The sequence below is a fragment of the Eurypyga helias genome, unplaced genomic scaffold, assembly GCF_000690775.1.
Source record: "Eurypyga helias isolate BGI_N326 unplaced genomic scaffold, ASM69077v1 scaffold18452, whole genome shotgun sequence".
Taxonomy (NCBI): Eukaryota; Metazoa; Chordata; class Aves; order Eurypygiformes; family Eurypygidae; genus Eurypyga; species Eurypyga helias.
Genome location: NW_010238083.1, coordinates 1 through 19,033, shown reverse-complemented (window position 1 = coordinate 19,033; position 19,033 = coordinate 1). Strand labels below are relative to the sequence as shown.

General features: G+C 43.6%; 2 protein-coding genes across 2 annotated transcripts; both read left to right on the top strand.

Moving 5' to 3' along the window:
• Nucleotides 1-807: 807 nt before the first annotated feature.
• On the top strand, nt 808-1,776 carry LOC104506699. Its single transcript, XM_010147733.1, has one exon. It carries the CDS (start codon nt 808-810, stop codon nt 1,774-1,776), a length of 969 nt encoding a protein of 322 aa, XP_010146035.1.
• A 16,008-nt stretch (nt 1,777-17,784) lies between these two features.
• Nucleotides 17,785-18,193, top strand: LOC104506700 (feather keratin B-4-like; the record flags this gene model as incomplete). The annotated part of the gene is made up of 1 exon (XM_010147734.1): nt 17,785-18,193. A coding segment is annotated over exon 1 (409 nt), but the record flags the coding sequence as incomplete, so codon positions are not given.
• Between the last annotated feature and the right edge of the window lie 840 nt (nt 18,194-19,033).

Genomic DNA, 19,033 nt, shown 5'->3' with positions numbered 1-19,033 from the left:
TGATATCTTGTCCTTTCCTGCTACGGTTTCACCAAATACTTAAAACCAATCCTGTTTTATTTCCTCTTTTCTTGAAGATGCCTACACAATAGTACGAAGCAGGGAGTGCAAGGCTTGCAGAGGCAGTGAAGCTCATGCTGTGGTAGCAGGCTCAGAGCCTGTAATTTCACACTACCAGCCCAGTAAACCCTTGTGGGACAGTGCATTGGCAGGCAGGCAGGTCATACGTGCTGAGCTGTGTGTGTCTCAAACCTATCCTTAGCCTCAGCTGGCTATTTTAACCTCAGCTTGGGTTTGCCTGCATGAACTGCAGCCACACCTGAGTATTACAGCATGGACACACCTTTAATTTTGGCTTGCCTTTCATCTCTGCTGCTTGAGAGTTGCAGGACATCATAAACCTGAAAGGACATCCCAATGGGGACACAGGAAGTTCCCAGGAAGTAAGACAGGGAGTCATAATGTCACTTCTCCTTAGTAAAATGCCTTGATGGACACTTAGCTGGTCCTTGAAGGGTGCCATGAAAACTCTCCAGTTTGCTTGACTCCAATCCCTGCTTGTTTCTGGGCTTTTAGGAAAAGGGTGTGGGGGCAGGAACCGAGAACAGACTCTCCTCTCCTCATCTGGGTAATCACAGCCTTGAGTTACTGAGAGCCTGTGACCTTCAGGAGAGTCAGGGTGTGGGCTTACCCTGTTGAGTTGCCGGCAGGGAAATGCCAAGTCCTGCATCACAAAAAATAGCTGATGCCAATGTGAACTGTCTGTCTTTCTCCGGCTTCTTTCAGGCATAAGCACCCTGTGTGACCATGCACTATTATGGGGAGCGGTATAAACACCTGTACCTGCCGGGATCAGGCTGTATCACTGAAAGCATCCAGCAATGCACACCCCAGTCTGATGCGTGCAGCACCACCTGCCATCCAGTGAGCGTGATCAAGAGCCCGATGCCAACATGGCAAAGCTACACTCAACCTTTCACTTACATGTGCCCACAGCCCAGCATGACGCAGACATCTCTGCTGTCTTGCCAGCCCTACGTGCAGCAGTGTGTCCTGCTGTACCCTGAGCCTTGCGAGACCACTCGCCTTCTGCCCTGCAGGAAGCCCAGCATGAAGCTGAGCACAGTGCCAAGTTTCCAGCCCTGTGAGATCAGCCACCCTGAGAAAAAGCGTACGGCCAAGAGCCTCCCACCATGTGCACCCAGGTGCCCAGAGCCAGGCAAACTCAAGTACCCACCATGTGGGATCAAGTACTCATCCTCGTGCAAGGACGAATGCAGGTCACAGAAGATATCCAAGTGCTCATCACAGCGGTATGGCACGGAGCTCTGGTCTCTGCAGGGGATGACCAGCGGCTATTCCCCACCGCTGCGGGGGGTCACTGAGTGTCCCCCACAGCAGTGCCGGACGCAGTCTTTCCTGCAAGAGTGCATGAGTGGGTTCCCCCAGCAGAAGTGCATGAAGGGCTACCCCACGCAGGAGTGCGTCATCTCCTACTCCCCACAGCAGTGTGTGACCAAGTGCCTGCCGCCGCCGCACAGCACCAAGTGCCCCCCAGGGCAGGCCATAAAGGAGTGCTCCTCGCAGCCACACGCAGCCAAATGCTCACTGCAGCAGGATGGAGCCAAGCACAAGAGCTCATCGACGCAACACCTAAGCAAGTCCAAGTGCCTCTACCCACGGGCCACCCAGCACTCGACGCAGCATCATGCAGGGGGAGTGAAACGCTCAAGCCACTCCAAGAAGAGTCGTTGTACTTCAAAATGGCTATGGTAAAGAAGATGAAGTAGTTGTGAAAACAGCAAGCTATGTAGCTGAGGTCTGAGGTTATTATTCTCCCTGTTTCCATTCCTAACCCCCAGAGAAGCTTTGGCCTTATTTTACCCCTTATTGTATCCATATTAAACTCATAGAGTGCATTGCCTTTCTTTTTTTGACCACACTTAGTTATTACCTCAACAGAAAAGATGTTGGTCAGAGGTTAAGTAACTCTGAGCAGGTGCTCAAGCTTTCAATTTCAAACCCGTACAACTCTGTTACACCGTTCCCACCCCGAGAAGTTTTTACTGTTACTGGATTAATTATATTATACCAGCTATATAAACTCAGGTTGCAGCTCAATTCCTGTTCTCTGACTGATTTATTTCTCATTTTAAAAAACTGTTTCTAATACCTACTACTGGAAAAAACCCCCATTTCTTGTGATACCACTCCTTTGTGTAAAATAATGGCAGTAATCACACCTTTAGGAGCAGCTTTAGCAGCTGTGGGAACAGCTCTTGGTGTTGAAAAGTTACACAGAAATGCAGTAAAAGCAACAGTGCAGGATGGTGTTTGGAAGAAGGTTTGACTAAAGTAATGGGACTCAGTAGCAGCCCTCAGACAGGAGTTTACTGTCTACCCAAGCTTACCCCAGTCACACCAGCATTGCAGGGGAGCACACCCCGTTTGCACATGGGTCACACAGGACACTTTCAGTCCTGCACCCTGAGACCAGGGCAAGCTTCCCCCAAGCGTGCCCTGCCCTGCAGTTCTGTCCCCGGACAAACCACTGCTAAGCAGGTTATGAAATGGGCTGTGTGGGATAGTCGCTGGCATAGCAAGATGGAGAGGGGATGCTGCAGAAGGTCTTCTGATGCCGTGACCCTGTCTGCATCAGGCGGGTGATCAGCATCAATAACCTGTAGTTATAAAATTGCAACCAGGGGTAAAACTAGCTTTCAATTCCGGCTGTTTCTTGACAATAACATTTTTATAGACAATAAGGAATAGTTATCATGTTTGGTCAATATTTTGATTTCCTAGTGTGTATATATATCTGTAAGGAGCACAGTCCCAAAGCACGTCTTTGCACGCCTGCCGATCACCAGTGTCTCCCAGGAGGTACTCCTGGGGTGCATCCAGGAAGCAACAGCTCTCTGCCACCATCTAAAGGTGCAGTGGGAGACCCGGCAGCTCCTCCCATCACTGTTTGCTGCCTGGCTTTGCTTAGCCAGCTCCCTAGGCAATTCCCAGAAGGAAAACCACCTCCTCTGCAGTGCCTCAAAGAGACCAAGCAGGATTTCTGTAGACTCCGTTTTCTAATAAAGTGATAGGTTTGCCTCTGAAGACAGAGACTGATGCTACCAGCAGTCCTCAAGGATTAGGAGCTTTGCTCCCCATGTAGAGAGAATTCATTTTAACTTCTGGTAAATCACCTACACTGGGGAATTCAATGAAAAAGAGAGGAAAGGCCTGAGCAAGTACTGACTACCTCACATGGGATCAATCCCCTTCCTGTACCAGGATATTAAAAGCCTGGCTCCCCTCTACTCTCACTCACCCTAGGCATCAGTAGGCTCAGGACAGGCAGTGAGGCCCAGACTTCTGCATCTATTAGGGCAAGATGGAGATTCACAACTGAGGCGTGAGGGTGGCACAGCCCAGGACCAGGGGAAGCTCTCCCACCTGCACTTACCCCACTCGTATGGTTTTAAAGGCTCTGCTGATCTCAGTGGCTCTTGGTCACAAAAGGATCGAGACTCCCCTTCAGTTAGCATGGAGAAGATGGCATTGATCAGCAGAAAATAGTTTCCTTTTAAAAATCTGAGCTTCTGTTTCTGTGGTTTTTCTTTTGATAAAGGGGTTACGTTGACATGATCATGTAAAAACCTGATATCTCAAAGCAACCACTACAGGGTACCTGAATTTTACTGGCTCTCTGCATGAGAATGGTTTTATGCTCTCTTGTTCCCTCTCTCGTCTCACTACCTACTCTGGCAGCAGACCCTGCTCTCCTGCATCAAATGGATCAGTAGGTGGGATCTACGTCTGGAGAGTTCGTAAGAGTTGCAAAAGCAGGACCTGGTGGCCCAAAAGGTGCTGTGATGCAGTGCTGCATCCTGGTGGCAGTGAGAGCCAACAGCAGGCTGGGCTGCCTGGGCCAGAGCGCAGCCAGCAGCAAAAGCACTCTTCCAGCTGGTATTCCGGAGGCCACATCCAGACCTCCATGCCTGGTTCTGGGTGCCCAGTACAAGAGCCGTGGTCGGCCAGGAATGGGCCCGACAGAGGCTGCAGGGTGACTGGGGCACTGGGTGCAAGGAGAGAGAGGCTGGGAGAGCTGGGTATGTTTGCTCTGGGGAAGAACACACTGAAGGGACAGTTCTTATTACCTGCACCCACCAAATGATTGAAGGTAATAAGAACAGGCTCCACTCCAAGGTGGACAGTGACAGTGTGAACTACACAGTGGCTTTTTCTATTTTGGGGCTTACTTTGCACAACCTCTCCATGCGACTGCTGTCCAAAGTGGTTCTAGTGCAGGATCCCTCCCAGCTGCACAAACTCCACATTGCCCATCTTATTAAGAGGCGTAAGATGCACAAGGCATAAGACCTTGCTGTCTTTTTTTCCTGGAAGGAAGATTGGGAGTTATAAATGAATTTCCACTTCGGGGTATTTGGATGCTCTGCAAGTAAAATGGCATAGAAATAGGAATTTCCATTTTACCAGACATATTTCTCATTTTTAAGGAAGAAGGGTATGATCAGAAATTGGTTCAGAAGGCACCAAGAGATGCATAATACACCTGAAATTGTCAAAGAATATGAAATATGATTTTTAACATGAATTTCCAACAATCTCTAGAAACAGAGCTCAGTGGGGTTTAACCTTGTTGTGGTTTAGCCCTGTCTGGCAATTAAGCACCACCAGTCCCTCTACCACTCCACACACACACACCCCCCTCCCAGTGAGGAAAGGTTGGAGGAAAAACAAGGGAAGCTCATAAAAGTTGAGATAAGAACTATTTAATTATATAAGTGAAACTTATGGTGTTACTAACAATACTACTGTTAATAAGTAATTAAAAGAACAGAAAATAAATAGAACAAATTATACAGGATCTCACCACCCATGGACCGGCACTGCCAGGCTTCGAAAACGACAAGGCAAAAAATAAATCCAAAACCCCAAGCGCAAAAGCGGAGGGAGAAAACTCCCTCCCTAACCCCAGGAACAGTGAAAAGGGTGAAAAACTTCCAGCCCCTCTCTTCCCAGAGCAATTTGCCTGACAAAAGACGCTACTTCTCTGCTAATCACCAGTCACCAGGTCCAGACGAAGACCTCGCAGTCCAGAGAAAAAAACCCTGCCCTGCAGTCAAAAAAAATGCACTGCCGGACTGACCCGCTGGGGCAACCCTACCCCTCCACCTTCCAGGTCCAGGTTCTGCAAACTTCCCCCCGGCCCGTTTCCAGTGCGCTGGTATGGCGGTAACAGTGACCATTCAGCTTGCTGTATTATGGAATGAAACAAAATCTCATAGACTGCCCTAGGAGAGCAGCTCATTGCTGCCTGGGACCAGGACCAACCTCTGTTGTAAACTATGGATTTGGGGCCTGGCTGTTTGGATAACTTTGTGTGAACTTTTCGGTGGTTTTTGTGAGAGGATGGGAAAAATAACCCCAACAAGAGACTGGTGAGGTGAGGTTTCCATACAATGGGGAATGTTAAAATGTTTTAAAAATATTCATTACTGGTTTATGCATGCAAAGTGTTTTATCATTATAATACTAATGCTCTGTTATCTGAGACAAACACCTCAGGGCTAAGAGCACCTTTAGAACATGCATTTTTTGATGGAAGCATCTTAGTTGTTCTCATAAACAGGATGTTGTTTTTAAGCCTTGAGAACTCCAGGTGCTTTGCATTTTCATTTAAAAATGCTTTTGTATTTGCATTCAAAAAAAATCATTCCAAATTTAGTTAAAAGGCAGCTTTGGCTAAACCTGTGAGACTTAAACACGTGCCTCTTCACCCTGAGAATCCACCTGAATCCTTGGGAAACCGGTGAAGCTCCCCAGAATTCAGCAATTCTTGTAGGTCTGTAGCCACATGACAATAACTATTTCCCCGTACTTAAATCTCCCTTGATGGACTTCTAGCCCATGACTATTTCTCTTGCCCTCAGCAAGTATAAATGGCAGCTAAATTCTTTCACCTTGGCATCTGCTTTCTATCTGCAGAAATTATTACCTTATCTCTTTCTAGTCTTCTGCCAGTGGGCAGCTTTCAGAGGTTATGGTTCTTTGCTTACGATCACGCGTGGTGTTTGGAGCCAGACAGTCAGCAGCTGGTCAGTACCTAGAGTAGGAACATGGATCCCCAAGCAGAATGACATCCTCCAGCTAAAGCTGTGACAACAGCCTGTCAGTCCAAGGACAGGAAGCAAATAACCCAATCAATTTCCTTGTGAACAAAAATGGGGTATGTGCAGTCTGCAAAATTCTGTTCTGCACTCCTCCCTCCTCCAAGCCACTTACAGGGATGAACCACATGGTGCCTACAACTAATTGCTATGGTGGATTTAGGAGAATGAATTAAAATCCCACACTCACCAGCTGGTATAGACAATATATCTGCAATCAGTTATATCAGTTGCTCTCTGCAAACCACTGCTCACATGGTCAATGTTTAAGTCAAAGCTGAGCAAACTGGAATGAGTTGCACCTTCACGTTAATAGGACAGAAGTGGAAGAATCCCATCAGCAATTAATTTAGACAATAAAAAAATAATATGAAGAGAACCCCACAGCATGTAACAGTATGTACCATTGAAAATTGAATAATGCTGGTAAACAATGTTAAAATAATTACAGTAATTAGAAGTGTTACACATGCGGGAAAAATTGTTTGGAAAGTAATTAAGACCTCATGCACAAAGGTTGTCTCATCTTCCTGGAAGTTCAAGAAAGCATATAAAACTAAAAGGATTCAGGGTTTCTCCAGCCATTTCTCTTGACTTCTTCCTGGACAGCTGGTAAGTCCCATTCACCTCAACCAATAATACTGAGTAAAAAATTTCTTTAATGTGAGCTGGGGTTCTGGGGTTTCTAAAAATACTATTGAGATTCTTTCTCAAAATGTTTGCTAGAAATTATTTAGTTGTATGGTTGGACCATGTGCAACCTTAAAAATTTACCTATGGGGACTGGCATTCTTATTAAGAAAAAAAAAAAGTAGTACAATGTTGTTATTATCAATTAACTGTATATAGCTACCTGGTATCCAACATTAAAGGCATTTTAAGCTCTATTCAGGTAGAATTTAGATAACATTATCATAGAATAGTTTGGGTTGGAAAGGACCTTTAAAGGTCATCTACTCCAACCCCTCTGCAATGAGCAGGGACGTCTGCAACTGGATAAGGTTGCTCAGTAACATTTGTATTTTTTCATTAAAAAGAATCAGAGAAGATCTGAGATGTTCAAATTTGTTTTCCAAAAGTTTTTATTCATAAATTGGCAAAATTAATTTTTCAAAGGGATAAAAAAGGATTAAAATCTTGCTTCCTTTCCTGCCAGAATGAACATATTTGTATCCCAAAGACAGCTAGAATATAGAATTAATTTCACTAAGAAGTGGCATCCCCCCACTTTTCAACTGGTCATTCATGCAGGTCTGTTCATGGCTGGAGCCTCTCTTGGGGTTAAGACCTTTATCATAGCACTATTAGGAAGAAGAAACTCTGCAAGGACAATTGTTTAATACTCAATGACTTCATAGTTTTTCTGACAGAGCATCTGATGCTGGGCACTGACAGACATGAAAAGCTAGACAAGATAAGTAATGGGATTCCCTTAACCTTTCCATCATTAGCAGTGGACAGAAACAGGCATTTCACATGAACTTATTTAAAACGTACCTCTGAATGAGCTTGACTGCATTCTGAGAGTGCCTGTTTTTCTCCAGGGACAAAAAGAAAGTGGCTACTTCATAGGTAATCACCATATGCCACAATATTTTTTAACATTAGTTCCAGTTGAATAACTATTCAAATTCATAAAAGACAGATTCAGGGTCTAAGCAAAAAGGTCAGCACCAAAAATCTCTCTGAAGTTCTCTGCCATGAATGGTATCTGCAAACCATCTGGAGACACCTGGAGGCAAGATTTTCCTGGGAGCTCAGGGGCTAGCATGCAGAATGGCACCGAAATAGGGTCCTTCCACCTCCCGCACAGCAGTCCACAGCTTGCAGAGCTGGAATAATATGTTTTTCCTTGCAGTCCTGCTTAACATGGACTTGTTAGTCTGCACGAACCTCTCAGGACACTCAGTGTCACGTACAATCTCAGCAGAGGCACAGGAATCCTATTATGCATAATTGCTCTAATGAAGGCTGGGCATGCTGTATCACCAAGACAAACAAGTAATCCCAGGCAAGGACATTCTCCAGTACAGGCATATAAAATGCCCATTCCTGTATGACCAGCGGCCTTATGGCACCTGCAGTGGCCAAGTCACTGGCCACAGCTGCCGTACCTCTCCAGCTGTCCTGGGGGCTGTCCAGGCAGGATCTGTAACTGGGAGACTGACAGAGACACTGCACAGGGGCAGAGGTGGAAGTGGTCAGTGAGCAATAGATGCGAGTGATAAAATGGGATGGTTAAACCTGGAGGTCTGAGTCCTTCTTGGAAGAGTGGAGGTAGGGTGAGAAGGACTCAGTGTGATGGGGTGAGTGGAGCAAGGGGACAAGCCTGTACTGACCTGTGAGCTTCCTTTCCTGAAATCATAGGCTCACAGGCTCTCTGCTACAGCATCTGTGTTACCTGCACCGCCCCTGTAACTCAAACACCTGAGCTGCACCCTTAAGCCACTTGCACCTTCTTCTCCACTGCAGCATATCCCCAACTGTGGCACACGCAGCACCCTCCCTGTGAGGAGAACAGGAGAGAAGAGCAGGAGGTGCCCCAAAGGTGCAAAGGTCTGTGGGCTGAAGGGCAGGACATGGGTTGCAAATGCTTTGAGAAACACAAATGTGGCCTCCTTTATGTGCTGCAGGTTAGCCACCATTTCTCCCAGATGTCCTTCGGTGGGGAGCGGGATGCAGGACGATGTTTCTACTCATGCAACGTGCAGTGCCCACAACCTCTTGCTACCAGCTGCAATGACCCATGTGTTGTATCCTGCGGAGCCTCCAGAGTCGTTATATTCCCCCCTCCAGTCATGGTGACATTCCCAGGGCCGATCCTCAGCACGTGCCCACAGGAGACGGTAGTGGGAAGTTCTGCAGTCCAGGAAGGAGGTGCTCCAGCCCCGGTGACATCTTTAAAGGCAGAAGTCCTGTGCTCAGAACCACCTGCAGAGAGATTTGTCCCAGAACACAGGCCTCAGTGCACACCACGGTGCACCTACGTGTTTTCTTCACACTGGATGCATCCTTGCAGCAGACCTAGTTATAGCTGCTACCAGCCACCTGAGAGCAAGAGGGAAGAGAATGCTCCAGAGGGAGAGAAGCCAGAAACTGAAAATACAGATGCAGAAAAGGAGGAGGAAGAGGCCTCAGAAGTATAAGATAGTGATACCAACCCCAATGACCAAGTGCAAAGCTGTTGTAGACACCTACTGCCTCTCTAAACAGACTTACCGGAGTCTTCTTTAAAATATGCCTTACCTTAAGTTCATAGGTGGTTGGGTTGTTTTTTTTCCTGAGGTACATTCTCATGCAGGTGACTAGAGTAATAAAATACCCCCTCTCCTAATCTGTGTTAACCTGGCCTTTGAAACACACAGTGAATCTCAGGAGCAACTTATTTTTTTTCTATTGCTTTCCAGAAAAATGAAGGCCGCAGCTTATTGAAGGACACCACAAATTTGGTCAGTTGAGACATGACAAACTCTTTCACTGCTAGACCTAATCAGACTGGTCTTAGCATTTAAGAGAATTAGTCACCAGTAAATTCACTTTTCCCTGTGATAAATATAGACACACACTTCCCTTGTTTCTGGCTTTCAGTTTCACAGCAGAAAAGAATTGTAAGAGAAAAGAAACTGACCTTTCTTTGTATTTAATTTTATTTAAGAAAAAAAGCAAAATTTTTTGATGAAATGTATCACTTGCATATAGAAGTTAATGCAGTATATGAGTGACAGAATCTGCATCTGGAACTGTGCCCTTTACAATGTTATTTATCCTAGCAGACTTGTTCTGTCTTTTCCCTTCCCATTAAAATTATTCTGCATTATCATGGTGTTCTTGTAATTTTCTTTGTCTTCTATTCTTGATTTTCAGGTACCTACTGGTGAAATTTAGATGGCAAACATAAAAACCAAATCTGTCAGTCCTGCTGACCCATGAAGTGTGAAAACAATCAACTTCCTCTTGCATTCCTCAGCCCCGTTCACATACCTTTGCATGAGACTCTCTCTTTCTCACTTTCATCTCACAGCTTTCATGTGTTCCTCATCCTGCTAAAGGGAGCTTGTGGTTTTGAGAGTTCATGGCTTGATGTGTCAGCCGAAGAGCAGTAAATAGATGAAAACGAATGACACCCTAAGAAATTTTCCTTAATTTATCTTGGTTTAGGACATCTCACCCCCACCCCCCGCTACTTCCCACTCCTTTCTTCCCCATCCCACCAAATTCTAAACTTCTATTCCTCTAAACATTTTCCACACGTCCATTGTCCTTTTGGTCCCAAGAAGAATATTACTGTGGTTATGACTGGGCACCTCTGCCAGTCTTTGCAAGCTAGAAGCCCTGTTTAACAGAAGTGAAATAAAATTCATAGGTAAACTTGACCCTAAAACTCCAATGTGAAAGCTAGCTAAACTAATTCCCCATTACTGCGCTGCTTGAAAGCTGATATTTAACAGTTCGTTCTCACTTACGGAGGCAGATGCCTGTGAACATCAGGGTGTGCACCTTATTCTGCAAGCAGCCCATGCAGCCACATCCAGGTGCAGTTGTTTTCTCAGAGACTTCTTCAAAGAGAAAAGGGATTGCAGAAAACTTTACAGCAATGTTAAAACATGAAAACATGCTAAGCAGCCAGGATTCCTGCCAGCCTCCCTGGGAAGCTGCCAGCCCCTGAGAAGACGGTTTGCCCATTCTTCTGCTGCAGCCCCAGGGCTTCCACCTGCGCTGTGATCTGCTGTCTGCTGGGCTGGCTCACCAGGCATCTGCCTGGGGGAGGGGCATACATGCCCTCTGCCCCTCGTAAACCTGCTCGTTCTAAAATAAGCCCCTCAAACATTTGGTGTATATTTAAATTTTCCCTTTATAGGATGGGAACTCGTATAAATCTGCTTGTTTATCTTGTAGACATTAGCATGTGCCCTACTTTATTGATACAGTAATTATATCTTCATATTGTATCTTGGAACATTAGCTTGTGAACTGTGTTGCAGCGTCACGCCCTAGATAAGCTGGGAGGCAGGGCAGAGATACAGATTTTGTTGATTGCCTTGCTCACGAAAAAAGTGTTGTGAAAAATTCGGTAATGAGGTCATTAGCAGGGTGGAGCTCCCAGGAACCTCCAATCCAAAAGACCCAGCCTGACTCATTATCTACACCCCATCCAGTCCAGCCATTTGAGGAGTTTAACAATAATCTAATTGCACAAGTGGATTCAGGATGTGATTTTCACCTGCTGAAGATGACTTGCAAATTATTCCTTTTTTAAAACCAAAAATTACATGCCTGAAACGCACTGACTTAGTTCTTGAGAATGAAGCAGCTTGCAGAAGATAGCCTGTCCTCCAAGAGCCTTGCTGGAGCTTTTTGGGGCTTTAGCCTTTCAGCCTAGGAATTTAGAACTTCATACCTTTCAGAGGAATTTGCGTGTAATATCCATGCGGTTGCTGTCTGAAATGAAGACATATAGTTTAGGTCTATTCGGTGTGCATTGACATAACATGTTTTCAAAGAAGCCTCAATATTCTCTACTTATCTGTCTAAACCTTATCTTGAGACATTTTGATTAACAGCTTAGCAAAACCCCCAATACTTTTGATAATACTGCATCTTTCTCTCAATTTAGCCTTCACTCTTGGTCTTTTCTCCATTGCCTGCCCTTTAGCATCGTCCCACAAACACATATCATCTGTTTCTCTTACACTGCTTGTTTTAATGCCTTCCCCGCCCATATTGCCTTGCATGTGGGAGCCCTCTACCTTCCCCTGCTGTTTCAGTCATTACAGACAATGCCCCATTTCATTGTCGTTATAATACCCCACATCACCTTCTCACTGCTTCTTGCAAACCTTCTTTCTCTTTACACCTGTATGGCACAGACAATTATCATCTTATTAGGGATAACTGATGCCCAAAAGCCACCTAACCTGTCTAGTGATACTCTATACATAAGGGTGGATCTAAGACTTAGACAAACTTAATTATTATTAGTCTTATTCCTTATAACCTGTCATTATAATTCCAATATTGTACACTGGCCAAATTTATGATGGGGCCAGGGAGACCAAGGTAGGGGACAGAACAAATCCTGCATGGGATTCCCAGAAAAGGTGCTGGTACAGGGCTACTTTTACTATTTAAATCCCTTTTCAAGCTGTGACATGAGTTAGAAGGAGCAAGGTAGGAGTGTAGTGGCCTTTGTGGCAGCTTTCTACTCAAACTGAAGTTTTAGCTTTGTTGGCATAAGTTAGAAGCAGTAGTGCTAAACAGACACTTGCAAAAGAGGACCTGGCACCATAATTCAGGTATTTCTTCTTGACAGCAGAACTCTGCTTTCCCTTTTCCTTCTGTGAACAGACCCTTGTCTGTCTTTAAACCCAACTATAAAATTTATTTCACAGGGTTCTGTGCCACCAGATCAGCGCTCTTAGTCAAATAGCCTTGAAGGAACTGAAAGTCAGCTTCTGTTTTTTCTTGCTGAGATTAGCAGGCTTAATTAGGTAATGAACCAAAATGAAGGTTTAATTAATAGCCTTAGAATTAATAGATTATTAAATGGGATATTAGCACCACACCTCTGTGAACCAACAGGAATATGCTGGCAGTATAAGCACATACTGTAAGCACTAACAAAGTACTAAAAATGGTTTATTTGCACAGGTGGAACTTCCAAGGTACTTCATTCTCAATAACCCAAAACTTGGACTCACAAGCACTCACTTTACTAAGAAACACATCTATACATACCTCTTCTTAAAATACTTGCATTTTAAGAAGGCCCAGCTAACCCCACACCCCTTTCTCCCCCTTCGTCATGGGACAGAAGGGCTATTCCAAGCTATCTTTGAATTGCCACTCGTGTGAGCATACGTTACTATGTCCTGCTCACCTCTATAAGCCTCTTGGTTCTTACTGAGGTCCTCCACCTCTTTGCAGCAGCTCAGACACAAAGCAGAAGGTACAAGTCTCTTCAGAGCCTGGGTCTTATGAGATAGGGTGGGATGGGGCAGGATTGGGATGATTTATGGAGCAATCCAGAAGCCTTATTGTTACTGCTACATCAGCTCTTCCCACACCTGGGGACTTGAGATGACCCAGTAGCTTTCAGAGTCCTGCAGTCCTGTTGCTGGTCAAGCAAGGTGGTTCTGACCTCAAAAACACGTTTGGGTGATGGGTATGTTGTGTGCAGCCTAAGCAATATACATCGGCCAGCTTTGATACAAACCTAAATTATACACAGACATGCAGGCTGTAGTTACTCTTCAGGCTGCAATTTCACATACCCTCAGGTTTTATTGAGGAGAACAGCACTCGTATATTAAAGAACATTAGTTCTATTTTGTTTTTCTGATGAAAGATGCCAGGTAAGATCACATTAGTGTAATTATTCCTGAGGTCTGAGCCAATCTCATTTAGTGGTGAGGAAGAATTCTTCAGCTTCAAAATTATTTGTGTGTATAATTATTTAATCACCATGTTTTGTTGCACTGTAGCTAGAAAATGTAACCATACTATCCAAAACTATCCATGAGAGAGGAAATCCATATAACAAGAGAGCTGTGTTTTGCCATTAAATACTTAAAGGTGAGACTTTGTATTCAGGATGCAAATGGGAGATGGGTAGAGTGAGGTCACTGCCTGTGAATTCCCCCTGAGATCAGGGTGAATTTTGCTGAAAGGGGATTAAGTGAGGAGTGTGGAAAAGGCAAAAAATAGAAGACAGTCGCCCTGGTGCCAATGGAAACTGGAACACGCAGTGGTGGCTGAATAGAGGGTCTCCATATCAGGGGGTTTCTAAACTTCCAGTTCTCTCAAAGGACAGCTAGACGGTACTTCAGAGATGTCAGAACTGCTCTGTTGTTGAAATGAAGCGTTTATGGAAAGGTAAATGCATGGATAGAACTCCAGGCTGCACCACATGTGTTTGCTGACCGTAAGAGAAACTGAGATATGTATTTTTAGATACCCAAGTGTAGCCGTCTCAATCTGGAACTGAATCTAACCACTACATCCTCATTTACCCTGTGGCAACCACATAGTTACACAACCAAGTCCAACTTTCAGGCACAATGACTTGTTTTGCTTTACTGAGTGACTGACAGGACAAGTAAGCAGGGGTTTTAGGTTCTAAGAAATAGTTACTGGAGAAGATTTTTATAAATATAAGATAAAGCCTGAGAAACGGAAGGCAGATGTGGGTAAAGAAGATTTTAAGAAGAAATTAAGTTCCTTTGATTTTGGGAACTGGTGGAAGCATCAGTTTTTCTGAAAAACTACAAATTCTAACATCAATCAAGACATTTTTTTCCTGTTCTTTTGTACTCTGCTCAGCCCTCAATCATGAGGTTTCCTACACTTACAATACCATAGTCTGAGTAAATCATCTCCAACAACTCCAAACATGATGGTAGGAGTAGGCTGACAACTACAACCAAAAAAAAGCCAAAACAACAGCAAGAACAAAAAGGTAATTTTTTTTAGTAGGAATGAACAAAGGTAATCAAGTAAATGTAAAGTACAGTTTACAATGAACATAAAAGCATAAAACTGAGATACTGCAATAGTCTGAGCAATATAATAACAGCAAATACACAGATAATGAAAGAGCAGACAGCGGTGATCTAGTCCTTTGGTTCCTTCTTTCATCCTCAGTCTTGCAATTAGGCAATGAAAAGGCACTCAGTAATATCTACCCTCCAGTTTCAGCAGTTTTGGAAATAGATTTCCAGGTGACATCTCTTTAGACAACACTGGAAGCCTATGCCAAAATGTGCATGTCCAGGATCCAAAGAGCCTCTAGTGCACTCTTGCACAGTAATTCCCATATTTTAATCTAGTTATTTTGCTGCATGGTGTTGTTTTTTATTCTCTTACAAGCACTATCTGCCTGGAATCGCTATGATAAAGTCTGTGAAAAAATGAAGGTTAAGGTTAATGTTTTGCTACTGCCTGTGATAATAATACAGCCTATTTCCTTTCAGACAAGCAAGATTTCAGACCAATTTAGAAAATTATAGCATGGCACAAGTGAGAGCAATAGCAATTAAACCAGCTTCCTCTTTAAGATTTAATCTTCGTATGCAAAGCAGCTGTGTAAGGATCAGAGAACAGTGCTGGGATTTCTAAAACCAGAAAATCAATAAAGACACCGCTGACAACAACAACAACAACATGCTAGGAAAAACAAGATGAGGAATCTTTCAGATAACGCTTCAGGATTGCTTTACGTGAGGTGAGTTTAAATCTCAAAACTGTGAGCACCAAGTCTGGGATTCCTCTAGCGGGCCGGACTGCTGCTTTATGGAAAGTTTGTTGCTCTGTATATGAAGCAACAAATTCTCTACAGGAAAATACAAAATCCCTGATGTTTTTTCTTCATAGTCTTTACCTTTCACCTGGTGAGGGAGGATATCTATTTCTCTATCTTTAAAAGAATTATTTGATGTAAAGCAGCTGAGGTTCAAAGATGTCAGACTATTGCCAATTACATTTTTTGCATTTTGAATATTATAATTTTTTTAAAAGTGTGAGGGCTGACTACGGTTTGAGCTTGAAAGTCTGTCTCTGCTCTTATGGCTATCTACCTTATGTAAAGTACGAACTCCCCTTAGATCTGCCAGGGAAAAGCATCAGTTACAGAAAACAAACTGTAAGGATGGTCAAGCCAGTGTGATTTTCTGCGGTGTGGGTTAAGAAGCTGTGTTTTGAACAAGTTTTCTATACATTGGGAAAACCTCAAAACCAATGAGGTCCTTATTAACTTTCATAAAATGTTTGGTTCTGTAACTCCTTTAATTGCTTCAGCTGTCAATTGTTGTAATTATTAATTACTTCTCATTCCCACAAATTATGTGAGTCATTGTGTGCAGCTTGCTGTCATATCTCTATTGGCTGATACACTTCTCTGGTCAGTATATTGATTTCCTGGTCATGAAATATAAACGAAATAATCTGTGTCTTTTCTAGCTTTAGTTTTAGTAGTTTGCCACAAGAACATAGCTAAGAGTTTTTTTTTAAATGTAAATGTGATTATTGAATCACAGTATTGGTGTTTGTCAGGCCTTGTGAATTTATTCTAGCTGAAGCTATGGACTGTGCTTCAGGGAATGTTTCCTTTGGATCTTCTAGTCCCACAGGAAATATATATTGTTCCCTTCCTCATATGGCTTCCAACAGGCCTACTCAGAAAGGAAAATTAAATTACTTCATAGTTATTAGTATTTTTTTGGTGTTTATTCTGAAAGTACCTTGGAAGGGGATGATTCATTGAAATGGGGAAATGAGGATAAATTGTAAAATCTTGGACAGTGCTCACAGGAGAGTCCATCAACTGCTTCAGTATCTCTTGTTTTCCACTTACCTGGGACATGTTATAGTCATGTAAGAGAAGATCTGTCCAAAGGACAGTCCCTAGACATAGACCCCAGTCCCAAAGCCCCTGGAGTGAGTACGCAATAGCCATGGACACTAATAGCTGGTTAATGTAAAAGGATTCCTTGCCTTTAAAGAGGAAAAATCCAGAAAGCCACTGGTTGTTATTATCTGAAATGACAATTGATAAATTGGAATCCCGTGATTACTAATCCATCTCTGATCTGCCTTGACAAGTATTTAAGAGAAAACCAACTTCAATTTATTGGAGATTTTCAGCAAAAATCAAGGCAAGGTGGGTGAAGTACACGCATCATGCTGTGTGGGATTGTAAATTATCTAATAATCATAAGCTGTTATCAAATCAGTTGCAACAATGGCAGGCATCACCAGGGGAAAACATTCTGTTTCACAAGATGTAGAGAATGGTTGCGTAAAGCTATCTCCCAATTTCTATTCTCTATGACAGCATATAAAAGTGCACTTAACTCAGGTCTCTGTAGCTGTCTCTGCTGACTTATTCTTCTCGGTGACTGGGTAAGTCCGATTTAACTAAATCCATTTATAATTATAGATGTGGATTTATAGGTAGCATTAATATGGGGCTATACATCCTGCCCCATTTTAGTGCCGGACCTTATTTTCTAAAAACATTTTACTTGGAAACTGTAACTTGCAAATAGGGTGAATCACCACCTGTTGGGGAAAAAATTAATCGGATTTTCAAAAATGTGGATGGCAGCAATTCCTAGGAATTCAGCATCTATCTATGGAGACAGGACACTCCAAAAACATTATTTGGATAGGACTGACTCCCAGACAAAAAGAACAACAAAGGCAATTATGTGAGAAAAGAACAGAGACATTCTTCCCAGAACTCATTTTGGGAATAGGCTAGGCGGCAATGGAGCACTAGAGAGGAGATAGGATAGACTTAGAAGCCTCTATGCAGCAATTAATCACTCTTGATTTGTGAGATCTGTAATGCACATTCTTCTTTAGAGTAGAATGGATTGTGCCTTAGAAACTGTGATTATTTTTAATTTTTTTTTTAAATCACTACTTCTTGAGTTTAGTGTAGCTGACTAGGACATATGTATCTCATCTGTTCGGATGGATACCTTTCAACACATCTACACAACGCGTGTTACTATAATACAGTTTGTTCTTTCACCCCTCTGGCTGTAACTTTATCAGGCTAGTGCACTCTGCCTTTCAGGTTGACTTGCCTTCTGGAAAGATGTCTTCCTATGGACAGATGCTTAGCTCCCGCTGTGCTGAGCCATGTGAAGTGACATGCTCGCAACCGTTTGTCAACTGTTGGAATGAACCATGTGTCAGCTCATGTGGAGACTCAAGAGCAATCGTGTACGCGCCACCCGTTGTGGTAACTTTTCCGGGACCCATTATCAGCTCGTGCCCTCAGGAAAGTATTGTGGGAACTGCCATGCCTGAAATTGAGGGTCACATGGGCTCCGGAGGTGGAGGAATGGGCTCCGGAGGTGGAGGAATGGGCTCCGGAGGTGGAGGAATGAGCTCCGGAGGTGGAGGAATGGGCTCTGGTGGTTCCTGTGTTGGAGGCAGCTCCTATGGGATGGGCTCCCATGGTTCAGGCAGTTCTTATGGTGGCATGGGAGGGGGCTCATATGGTGGGGAGGGTTCGTGTGGTGGTGGAATCTCCCGTTTGGGAAGCTGTTACCGAAACTCATTTTTTTCAGGATTTGGTAGAAATTCTTTCCCCTTTTTTTCCAGAGGGTATTATAGATATCGCTATGGAAACTATGGGCCATTTTAAATCTTTAAGAAAGATTAATGGCTGAATGAATAACAAGATACAGACCAGTAGCTGACATATAGATGTGGAAATCAGACATGCCAAGCAGCCTCTGCTCCAGCTGATGTCCCTAGGAGCTGGGCTTGCTTGGGATCTCTTTGCGCTTTATCTAAAGCTTATGATCCCAATGTTACCTCACTTCGTCATTTGCTCATGTTATGTTTGTTCTTTCTGAACCTGAAGAGAGTAAAACAAGTAATGGGACTTGGCTGTGAAAGTGTCCAGCTGAAAGAAGAACATCTTGTGAACCCTGTGCTCCTCTGAACGACTGACTGATTGCAGTCCTTGTTGAAATGGAAATTACATTCTTTGTCTCTGCATTGCCTCATTCCGCAAGAATGTATTCCACTTCTTGTTTGTATTAAAGCCCTGTTGCATCATCACACCGCCTTCTGGCTTTCATTTCACTGTGGTTTCATAGTTACAAACCAGTCTGAAAGAAATCTGTGCATCTACTCTTATGCACTTATTGAAGACAATAATCAGAGAAGAGTTAATTCTTCTGTATGGCAAACATAATTTGTCAGTATTATTTTTTGAGTTATTTTTCTTTGCCATTCTGATATATATACCATGGTATACAAGCTAATAAATTAGCTTGTCCCGTCAGTGCTTGATGCAGCAGTGGCAGCAGCTCCTGCAGTGGCAGCAGCTC